Source organism: Telmatherina bonti, assembly GCF_933228915.1.
Source record: "Telmatherina bonti genome assembly, chromosome: 6".
NCBI lineage: Eukaryota > Metazoa > Chordata > Actinopteri > Atheriniformes > Telmatherinidae > Telmatherina > Telmatherina bonti.
Window position 1 is genome coordinate 20999095 of NC_136624.1, and position 12526 is coordinate 21011620.

Below are 12526 nucleotides of genomic sequence, written 5' to 3' on the forward strand. Positions count from 1 at the left end.
GCCTCTGCTAACCATGTTCCTGTGTGTGAGTGTGAATGAGTCACGTCTGGACGGGAGCGTGTCTGAGAGTGGTGAGGCGGAGAATTCAGCAGGGAGGGCTGTGCAGGGCGAAGAGCTGTCTCTATAATCCAGGGTAAACACTGAGCAGCATGACTGCACGCCTTAGACGTGACCAAAGCCGGCAGAACAGAAATGGATGAAATGATGAGGCTGCTGCTTGCCTGCATGCCTGCCCAACTCCGCACTTGTTTTCTCCCTCCTTCTGGAACACCTCTGAGGATTTGAGAGGGAAATTCTCAACACAGAATTAACCTCTTGGTGGCACTGCTGGTGTGGGTTGTTTAAGGTCATGCCAAATTCAAACCCGGCTCTGCAAATATCATATGATCTGCTATTTACTGCTTAACCTCAACAGCACAGTCTTATTTATGATTAGGTAAGAAAAGGACAGCTCTTGTGGCCTGGATAACTTGGCATTGCAAACTTCCCCAAAATATTTTCAAATGCCCATTTTTTTACTCAAATAAGAAATATCCAAACCATGATCCTGTTAGACAGCATAAAGCAGAGGTAGTTCAATCAGTGAACATCTATTGTGATGCAACAAATCAGGTTCACACAGACATTCTGTGTGTTGCATTTCATTATCTCCAAGTCCAACTCCAATCAAATCAAATCAAATCAAATCAAACTTTATTTCTTGAGCACTTTTCATGCCACGGGCAACACATAGTGCTTTACAAGATAAAATCAAGTCATAAGGATTAAAACAAACAGTAGATAAAACATTTAAAATAATGAAGAGACAAGCTCTTTCCACACACTCATACACACACAAGAACATAGAGCAAACACCCAGCCCTTCCACGCCCACATTCCCCAAAATACATCATTCCCTGAATATTGTCTCTTTAACCGAACATAGGTTTGTAAAACAAATAAAACATTAATTAAGTGATAAAAAGAATATTGTGTAATATTCTTCACAATATTCTTTGTAAAGAATTGGAATATTGTGTAAAATAAAAAAAATTACAAAAACAAGAAGTGATGCATCTCCCATTTGACCCATCTTTATTGTGCAAACTGATAAACTTTATTGCATTATGAAAATATTCCCTCATTTAGAATTTGATGCTTGCAGGACATTCCTGAAGCAAATAGACAGGGGCAACAAATAACTGGGAAAGTTGAGAAATGCTAAAAAACAAACAAACAAAAAAAAATGCCACCTTTTTTAGCATTCCACAGGTGAACAAGTTAATTGGAAACAGGTGAGGATCTGGATTGGTTATAAAGAGAGCATCCTCAAAAGGATGGCTCCCAACAAGGATGGGGCCAGATCCATCACTTCGTATATAACTCTGTGAGCAAATAGTTCAACAGTTTAACGTACAACGGCAAGGGATTTAGGGGTTTATTTATCCACGGTCCATAATATCATCAAAAGATTCAGAAAATCTTGAGAACTCTCCGCATGCAAATGGCAAGACCGAAAACCAACGCTAAATGCTTGTGATCACCAACCTCTCAGATGGCACTGCATTAAAATCTGACAACTTTGTCTACAGGATATTACCACGTAGGCAGAGGAACCATTGTCAGTTAACACAGTTAATACTACATCAATATAAACTCTACCATGCAAAATGAAAGCCACATGTTAACAACACCCAGATATGCAACAGAGACCTTAGACTGCAACTTAAGTTAGTCCAGAGCTCATCTGAGATGGACTGACGCAGAGTGGAAAAGTGAGATGTGGTCTGAGGAGTCTACATTTGAAATTGTTTTTTAAAATTAAAAAGGAAACGTTGAGCTAGTGAGGAAAAAGATTATCCAAATTGTTGTCAGCGCAAAGTTCAAAAACCAGTGATGGTCGGTGTGTGAGGCCATGTGTTGGCATGGGTGACTTATCTGTAAAGGCACCATTAATACTGCAAGGTACATACAGGATTTTGAGCAAGATATGTCGTGATCCAAGTAGCATCTTTTTTAGAGACACCCCTTTATTTTTAAGCAAGGCATTGCTAAGCCAAATTTTGCACTTGTTACAACAATGTGACTTCATAGTAAAAGGGTGCAGGAAAGAGACTGACCCGCTTGCTGTAACCTGTCTCCCATTGTGTGGCGCATTAAGAAGCATAAAAGGCAACAAGAGAGACCCTGGACTGCAACTGAAGTATAAAGCAAGAACTGGAAAAAATTCCATAAACAGTGAGTGTCCTCAGTTCCCAAACACTCAATGACTATTGTTGAAAGAAAAGGTGATGCAGCACAGCAGTAAATGGGCCCCGAAGCCAACTTTAATGGAACATGTTTCAGGCATCAAATTCAAAATGATTGAATAAAAAAGCAAGAAATTTTATGAGTTTGAAGATTAAATATTTTGTTATTCTGTGTCTGCAGTTGAACATAGATTTAAAAGGATTTGTAAATCATTGTATTTTTTGTTTTTTTAAGGTTTTACTCAATGTCTCAACTTGGGAAATTGGGTTATAAGAACCTTGCATCAAACATAAAAGCACAAGAAAAAGGATTTTTAGACCTGAGGACAAAGATTTCTAATTACCGTTCCTTTTTAATGGCTTTATGAAATAAACTGAATAAGGAAAATATATTATGTCATCTTTTCTAGAGGCCATTAAACCTGAAAAATGTCCTTGCTACCACTAAACACATTTCTACCAAACCTGAATGCTTATTAACTTAGAAACTGGCCAAGAGATAGTTTGAGGGATTTCAGCAGGAATTTACTCATCAATGTTTGGCCCAGAATAGGGACCATTAGAGGCTAAATAACCTGCCACATCTTTGCTATTAGAAACAAATAAAAGCCAATCAAGTATCCAGTGAGAAACATAAACAGAAAAGAGAAAGCTTCTCTCATGTCACATTTAAAGTACAGGATTTGAAGCGAGTAAAAGGCAGCATGTGTTTAGATCTGAGTTAATGCCATCTGATAAAACAAACATTGAACTTGAAATGCAAATGTCACGGTACAATGTGTGACAGAAAATATACTCTATGGTGGCCAATTACTGGTTGAGTCACTCATATTGAGCTTGCCAAATTGAGCAGGGTAGGCCGAGACACTTGAGTGACTTGTCCCCTTGTGTGAGCGTGGTGGGGACAGATGGACAGGAGATGCTGGAGTGGAGCTGGAGTCGGCCCAGCCAGCTCAGTATCAATCCATCCGCTCCTTCCCTGGCTCCAGCTCAACACAGCCGGATGTCCTGTTAGTTAGCCAATGGAGAGCACCCACTGCATCATGACCTGCGTATGAGGATCTGATATAGCTGTCTTCATTTAACCTTTACTTATACCAGGAACTCTTACTGAGCAAACACCCTGTTCATGCTAGAACCAGCCAACAAGAACAGGTGGACCTGAGGTAAAAGCCTTCAAGCATTTGGCAGGAAATTTGGATGTATTTAAGTGAGTTGGTTTATTAAAAAAAAAAAAAGAAAAAAAGAAAGGGTTGGAAAGGGGCCTTTTTGTGTAACAATGGAGACAACAAAATGTGGAAAGAAACCTTTGTAAGAGCTAGTTCAGAGGGACTTCCAGTGGCACACAGACAGGATTAGGGTGTTTTAGGTGTTTTAATTTATTGTGCGGACTCCTTTCCTGGCAGGTTTATTACACTGTTAATGAACTTCATTAAAGTAACAGCATATGTGAAGCCATTATCATTGATGCCTGTATCAACTTAACTAAACATCTCTTGTTGTGTTGAGACAAAAAAAAAAAATCTGTTTTTATTAAAAGAGATTCTAATTTGTTAAATTTACACCAGCAACCTCTTCATCAGAATAAATAACACAATGACATGCGAAAGAACATTGTAAAAACAGTAAATCCATCAAGCATCCATGTGTGAAACTCATTCATCCTTCAGTCAGTCCGTCATGTGCTTGATGGACATTGCTTGTCCCCTAGAAATATCCACATAAAATATGCTAATGAAATTAAACAACGAAGTGTGAGAGTTGACGCTGCTTGGTTCTGAATCTTTAATGACTCCATGCCATCCCTAGAAAAAGCCTGATTAATTTTGGAATCAGCTGCAGTGGAGAGTGATTAATTCCTTCTGGAGTCAAGCCTTTAAATGAACAAGGTGGAGGAGGCAAGGGGAAAACAGGGAGCCCAAAATATGGATGCATATTAAAAACATTTGGATCATGTAATTAGCCACCCAAGCAGACAGAACACACAGTTACATTGTGTCAGCGCTTTGTTTTGGGGAGTCATTTAGTCTTCTTTTACAGTGTAGCAGATATAAATGCATCAGACTTGTTTTCAGATTTATAAGCTTCCCTTTCTCTTTTTCTTCCAGAATGATGTGAAGATTACTTTCAAAGGACAAGACCACAGTTCAGCTCATCATTTTCAGCAAGTCCTGCTTCGTGCTGGCACACAAACCCATTTGTCTGAGCCTGGTATTTTGCGAAGCCCTTTGGGGATGGGGATGTGCTCGGATAAAGAATGGACTTACGGAGGCCTCGCTAAAGGTCACTGTCCTCTAAAGGTCATGTCATGGCCCCTGGCCCTGTGGCTGTTGACTTTGATCTGTGTGAATCAAAAGATGACTCTTGGACAGACTATGAACACTTTCCAATCAGAGAGGAGGGAATGGTCGTTAAATCATCTGACAGTACATCAGTCCACTGGGGCGCTTTACATTGGAGCTGTCAACCGCATTTACAAGTTGTCTGCTAATCTAACCCTCCTAGTGTCTCATGACACAGGGCCAGAGTATGATAACAAAGCGTGTTATCCCCCTCTGATTGTGCAGCCCTGCTCTGAGCCTTTAGCCTCTACGGACAATGTTAACAAACTTTTGCTTATCGACTACTCTAACAACCGACTGCTGGCCTGCGGCAGTCTCTATCAGGGAGTCTGTAAGCTGATGAGACTAGATGACTTGTTCATCCTTGTGGAGCCCACTCACAAGAAAGAGCACTATCTGTCAAGTGACAACCAGACAGGGACAATGTTCGGTGTTGTTGTGCCCTCCCAGGGTCAGGATGCCACTCTGTACATTGGCACTGCTGTCGGTGGCAAACAGGATTACTTTCCTACTATCTCCAGCCGTAAGCTCCCTCGTGACCCAGAATCATCTGCCATGCTGGACTACGAGCTTCACACTGACTTTGTTTCATCTCTCATCAAAATCCCTTCCGACACACTGGCTCTTGTTCCGCATTTTGACATCTACTACATCTATGGCTTCTCTAGTGGAAGCTTTGTCTACTTCATGACCGTCCAGCCAGAGACCCCAGAGAATGGGATGCCTGCAGGCAGCTCCCCTGGTGACCTGTTTTACACATCTCGCATCATCCGACTCTGCAAAGGTGACAAGAAGTTCCACTCCTATGTGTCACTTCCCGTGGGGTGCGTACATAAAGGCGAGGAGTACCGTCTGCTGCAGGCGGCTTACCTGTCTAAGGCTGGCAGGGTGCTGGCTAAGTCGCTCAACATCAGCGCTCAGGAGGACATCCTTTTTGCGGTGTTCTCCAAGGGACAAAAGCAGTACCATGATCCTTCAGATCACTCTGCTCTCTGCATCTTCACCATTCAAGACATTAATGCACGCATTAAGGAGCGGCTGCAGTCCTGCTACCAAGGAGAAGGAAACCTGGAGCTGCACTGGCTGCTGGGAAAGGATGTGCAGTGCACCAAGGCGGTAAGTGGACTGTATACAATACTATCTCACAACACACAAACACATTTTGGCCAACTATGAATTTGCTATAGTGGTGGTTATAAGCTTACCAAAAGACGGCTGGTTCTCCCACAACTTTAATAGCATCTTTAACACCTGTTAGGCAGACAGCCTTTGCTATGCTGAAGAAACCACTCAACACTCTGGATCTTATTAGAGGAGAAGAGCTGGAGGAGATTAATTTCACAATGCTAATCAGAGGAGTTTTGTATAGAGCTTTGATATCATTCAGGGGTTTGGGCACAGACTCCCACCTCCTTCTCCTCCCCTTTCTCTTCCTCTGTCTTCCCATCTTCTTTCTCCTACTCTTGTCGCTGTCAGCAGTACTTGAATCCTCTGAGACCTGTTCTTGATCTTGAGAAAAGGGCTTTCTTGTAATTGTCCAAGTCTGAGCCTTAGTGAAAAATATAATTCTGCATAATGAGTGGCCCTTGTGGAAATATGCTGAAAGCGAACCATAAAAACAGTGATTCCATCACATTAATTGCTCTAGTGATTCCTGACTTCAACTTTGATTTAGCCATGCTATCAAATAAATAAGATGTAATGTTATTCATCAAAGCAAATGATGAAAAAAAGAGATACACATTAATTCAAGTATGGACTCCTTTGTTTCTACAATAGACTGCCAGATTAAAACATTTGGTTTATGTCTTTGGAGATGATTGACAAGTCAGTTAGAGTTCAATGGCCTAGAGAAATGCAACAGAGTGGTTTTAAAGTCAATACTGCTGTCAAAAGACAACATAAAAACTGTCTGGAAAAAAACATGGATGACTGTATGCTATCTGTATGCAATACAGATAGTTTAGACCTACAGTGATCAAACCAATCTCTACCTAACAGATGATTGCATGAAAAATACTTATGTTAGCATGCTCATGCGAAGACAGAAAAAGCTACATTAAATGTATCTGTACAACATAAACAATATGTACATAAAGCTGATGTTGAATGGCATGAAAACTTGGTCAAAATGTGAACTTTTAACCAGATGATAAATGCTGATCAGGTCAGTCTTAAAACCTCTTGTTGCTATCAACATAATTTCATTAACATCAAATTCATACGTCAGAATATGTCATATTTACTTTGGTCTACGTTGAAAAATGTACCATCAAACTACTTCACTGAAAAATATTTTTAGCATAATGGCTCAAAGTTTGAACAACAACTACATGTTCATCATCCATTTCCATATTATGTGGGACATATGTTCAGTTATATGCATCTGCCTTGATCAAATACAATGAAATAACAATTTTTAAGGCTCCAGAGACCTTATATGCATGTGTTTTCCCTTTTCGACTGCAGCATGTCTTTATTTTACATTACAGGTAAAAAACAACAACAAACAAACAAGCAAAAAACATTTAATTTGGACAGAAGAGAGAAAACTCAGAGCAAGTCGGGTGGAGTCAGCTCATTTCACTGATCACATTCAGTTAAACTCAGGCATAGCATGTGATGGAAACCAACAAATAAAGAAAAACAAAAATACCATAGTGTGAACTAGTAGGAGCATAAGAAGTCAGAGATGTGAAATAAGAAATTAACAGCCTTGAAGAGGTGGTTTTATATAACAAGTGAGAGGCAATTAGCAAAGGTTTGAGGTGCATGTTAGTAGATCTAGTTGGACTGCTATGCATGCAGCTCTCTTTGATGCTTAATCAAAACCTGACATCTCCTGTGCTGTGTGTTTATGTGATGTCAGATCAAGCAATCCAAAAATCACAGAAACAGGCACAAAATACACAGAGTTTCTCATGTTGCCATCAGCAATTAAGTCTGCTCCATGAATTTGCCTCCTCTAAGGCTCGTTGGGAAGCCCAGCAGCCTGAACCCCTTTTGATGTTACATTTTTAACCCTGAAAGCTGTGCACTTAATGCTTGTTAGGATTACCAGAAGTCAGTGTGCATCCTCATCTTGTATCTGCATGTGTCTGCAGTAATCTCAGCCCCCCACTCACCCTTTCTCATTACCTCCACTTCCCTCTTTTTATTACTCATCTTTATTCCTCTTTCTTCCCCGTCCTTATATCGAGCCCCACATTGTTTTCTACACACAAAAAAAAACAAACAAAAAGAAAACGACAACAACACTTTTTTCAAAAATGTTTCCAATGTTTTCCTCATCTTCACATCTTCTCTCCACAGCCTGTTCCCATCGATGATCACTTCTGTGGCCTGGATATAAACCAGCCCCTGGGGGGCTCTCAGCTGGTATCGGGTCGGACAGTGTTCACCGAGAGCAGGGACAGGCTGACCTCTGTCACTTCCTACATCTACAACGGACACAGTGTTGTCTTCCTGGGAAGCAGGAGTGGACGCCTAAAGAAGGTGAGATGCAATACACTGCCACTAGCAGATAAGGCTTTAAGCTTTTTTGTTTTTGTTTGTTTCACCCAGAAATTATTTGGTTGAAAAAGTTCAATCAGTAAATTCATTATAAAGTCAAAAAAGTAACTTTTTAAGATAAAGAATGTGAACATTGTTATGATTTTTTTCCTACAAAGCAGCTTTTTACCACACCTGTAAACAAGTCCAGCGATATGTCAAAGGTCCAAGGAAAAAAAACAACAACTTCTGGACCAACATTTTTCCAGTATAAATGTAAACAGTTCTAACTAACCCTACCTAACAATAATAGAAAGCTAGCTGGACAGTCATTATTATTATATTATGGAATAAAAAAAAATTTGACACCCCAAAATGTCTTACTATGCAAGATTATATTTTCAGATATATAATCTTTTCAAAAGAAAAATGAAGAAAGAGGATTAAAAGTCTGGGCACATTTCATGATAGCACTCTTGTGTCAGAACTCTTAAACTCTTTGCTGCTAACTAAGAATCTTTCAAGTTTTATTTGTTACCCCCATTCTTCCTTAAATGTTTACCAGTTTTCTGTGATTCCTGGGCATCTTTTTTTGGGCTACTTTATTAAGGTCAACAGAGTTTGGATGGAAAATTACTGATGAGCACAGAACATTTACGGCTATCGTTGCATCTCTAATCTGTTGTTGACTTTTGGGTTTGCTTTAGATCATATTCTGTTGTACAAACAAATCATCCTTTAATCTGTACCACATTTTGAATCCCCTTTGTAGTGAGAATTTTACTGACTACTACTACTGGTGCTAAATAACCCTATCCCTGCTGATGTGTAATAAAATAATTTTTTTCACTTTTATTTCAACATCTTTTGTAGTTTTTAAGAATCTTTAAATAGGTCAGACAAGTTCAGACAGACCACCATTTTTTTTTTTTATATTCGAATTCCTAGGCTTCCATAAGACGTTTGTTAACTGTTTGAAATCTCTCAACATCAGCCCAAATAAGCTAGTAAATGTGTTAGAGTTATCTCTGTCGTCATATTCAGCTACTTGGGGTGCCCATACATAGTGTTTTTTTTTTTTGCTTTTTATTCAGTCTAAAACTGAAACACTATTCGCTTAAAAATAATTTCTTTCTCAGTCATTCTAAGAGCCTTAGAAAAAATCTCTGACACTTAAACATTAAAGGTGTGCTGTAGCGTCCTCATGTAGCGCTGTGGTAAAGTAGGTGCTTTGCAGAAGACAGACGGTGAAGCAAACGATACCAAAACACTTTCTTTTTTTCTGTCATAAAGTTGATATAATCTTTTCCTTTAGACCTACCAAGTCTCATAAAGCTCATGTCTTTAGATCTCCTCAATGAGACTGTAGACTGAAGGGTGAGAGCTCAAGCAAAGATGACATCACTGTGACAGCAGGTTTATTTCTCAAAGCTCCCTGCCACCTTTGCTATCTGGGTAATATGAGCTGAAATATCTACATCATTCCAGGTTGCTACATGACAAATACACCATTTTATTTATTTTTGTGGAAAATACAGAATATACTTTAAATCCTTTTCTTCAGTTAATTATTTGAGCTGTTGCACATTAATCTGTTATCCATGAGATAAACACCACTGAGGCAAATCAGTTACAGTCATTTTTGTGTCTCATTACATAATGTCATAATGATCCTTAATCCATTAACACCAATTAACATCATAATCAGCTCAATTAATGATCTAATTAGCACAACTTGGTATGGACATATATCATAGTGATTATGTTGGGACATTATACAGCTGAACAAAGGTACAGTAATAATGGAGCGCTACATTTTGTGCCCAAATTGATGTAAAGTAAAAAAAAAACCCAAAACATTATGCTCCAATAGTTGCTCTTTTTTAAATGTGTTCTGGTGGATTGTGCTTTGAATTGCTTTTAGTTTTACAAATTACCTAAAGGACCAATTCAGTGATTTATGAGCATTATTTATGTGCATCTGACAAGAATTGTTTTTACATGTTTGCAGACAAAATGAGATGCAAATGCACTTAGGATGTGGTTTTTGTTCCTCCTGATGTCTCCTGATGAAAGAAAATACAATTAACTCCATGTCTAATTCACATTTCTCAGAGATTTAATGTGCCTCCATTCTTACAAAACTTCAAATCAGTTTTCAGTTTTTGATTAATCAAAGACAACAAAGATAAAATCTGACAATGAAATGAATGTACCAATAGTTGCCTGTGGATACTTAAGATTATGACCTTGATTTTTGTTGCATTGCTACATTGGAAGACGTATTCTTTTATATCATTTATCAACGACTGAGTTGTTTACTTTTACTCATTCAAGACACAGTTCTGCAATACTTATATAAGTCTGGAGCTAAATATAGTGTGCAAAGAGAAATAAATTGCCCTTTGTTTCACAAGCTGACGCATTTTCCCGAGGACTTAATGAAATGTCGTGACATTGCTTTGGTCAAAATAACAGAGATATTGTACATCAATTCTTCTTTCATTAATTTAAACCTAAATTCAGTGGAGTCATTTGATGGGTTTGGGATGACCCACAACTTGAATCTACCTCTCTTCCTCTGGATCTGTTTTTCTTGAGATCAGTAGTATTTAATAACCTTTATTATAGAATAAAAGAATATAAAAATAGCCTGAGAGCTCAGGCTACAAGCTATACAGATACATTTACAGATATATTTACGTTTCCCTCTGCCCTTTGTGGAAGCCAAGGGTGGCCATGTTTGGAAAATAGTTAGGACGGCAAAGATTGTCTGTTCATCTGAATATATCTGAATACAAAATTTAGTTTTTTGGACATAATTCTTGAATTTTGTCTTAGCACAATTAAGCTTGATAAATGAAGCCAAAAACACACGCTGTAAAAAGAACTTTCATGATTGAATTGACAATGAATTATCCTAGAATTTTTAAAATTCTTTTTCTTTCATTTTTTAACATATAGGCCTACTGCTCATTTCATAAAACAGATTTACCTTTACTGGCATCAGATACTAGAACATGACACTAGAGCAGAATCACAGTGTGATTTATAAGGAGTCATTTAATCAGTCTGCCAATAAACTTTTAAATGGTGGAAAATGTAAAACTATATCTTGATCTGACCCAGTTGTATTTCTACTGGTAAAAGAAGGCAGTTATGGAGATAATAAGATTCCTCTTGAATATTCAGTTATATGCTATGATTAAGTCATAAACTTGGTTGGAAATAAACATTTAGTTCTCTATCTTAGCAGTTAACACCAAGATCCAGCTAATCACTAATCTACACAAAGAGGATTTATTAGATATTTAGAGAAATAATAACCCAAGTTAAGGGTTGTAGAACTGCAAGAGTAGCTCAAACAGAAATGAACTGAATATTAAGTTGTAAACCAGGGATCTTCAATCCAGGTCCTCAAGGGCCAGTGTCCTGAAGGCTTTCCAAGTGTCCCTGCTGCAACACACTTGACTCAAATCAGTGCATATTTAGCAAACATGTGCAGAGGACCAAGGCTGAGTCTGAGTCAGGTGTGTTTCAGCAGGGACACTTGGAAAACCTGCTGGTCACCAGCCCTTGAAGACCAGGATTGAGGATCCCTGTTTTAACCAGGCTGATTCGTAATTTTAGCTGTAGATTACAAAAATGTATATTTGCAAACAAACAAGTATAAGAAGGAATCCAGTTGGATGAGTGAAACTCACTGAGGTGGTCCTTACTACACACAGTGCTTACTAAACATGCTGCTAAACTGATGAACAGAACAGAAATTCACGACTGTAGGACATCTTACACCAGACATGGAGACAAAGGATGACCCACTCTGTGAGATTCATAAAGTTGATTCAGATAATTGTCTATCATGTTTCATTGCAAATATATCCTGTATGGAGTTATTATGATCAAGTTCCTAAAAGTTTGATCTAACTGAACTGACTTACGAGGTCCATGGGCTCCAGTTACTGCACAGTGGTGCAGCATGCAGCAGGACTGAAGAAATGTGTGAGAGGACTGTTGTGACATGTGACTCAGTCTTATGAGGAGAAATCTGTCTGACACACAAGCCACACACACACCAAGGTCCAGACTGGGGGCACAGATAGCATCACTGCAGCTCTTTCATTTGCTGAGCCATAGGGGAAAAAGACAAGATAGCATGACAATAAGAAAGCAGGGGAAGGAAAAAACAGGAGGTGTGAGGCAAAGATAGAAGAATGTGCAAGGGGAAAATAAAAACCAGATATATGGTAAGAAAGAGGCTGATGTATTACATTAGAAAAAGAAAGATTGCTTCATGATGAATACACCCCCCCCCCCCCCCCCCAAAAAAAAAAACCAAAACAAAAAAAAAAACAAAACACTGGGGGCAAAGTGAGTGTGTTTTGAGTGATAACTTTAACTGAACAAAGTGAGACATCCATCATTACTGCAGTTAAGTGCAGGGTGTCTAATGGCCTGATGTAC

At 38.8% G+C, this 12526-nt stretch overlaps 1 protein-coding gene across 1 annotated transcript in view; it reads left to right on the plus strand.

Moving 5' to 3' along the window:
- Positions 1–4462: 4462 nt before the first annotated feature.
- Positions 4463–12526, plus strand: part of LOC306757615 (plexin-A2-like) — a gene marked incomplete at both ends in the record, with an annotated part of 65029 nt that continues 56965 nt past the window's right edge. Inside the window, 2 exons of the mRNA XM_079242722.1 lie at positions 4463–5686; positions 7883–8065. Of these exons, the coding sequence (XP_079098848.1) occupies positions 4463–5686; positions 7883–8065 (1407 nt within the window). The remainder of the gene's footprint in view (positions 5687–7882; positions 8066–12526) is intronic.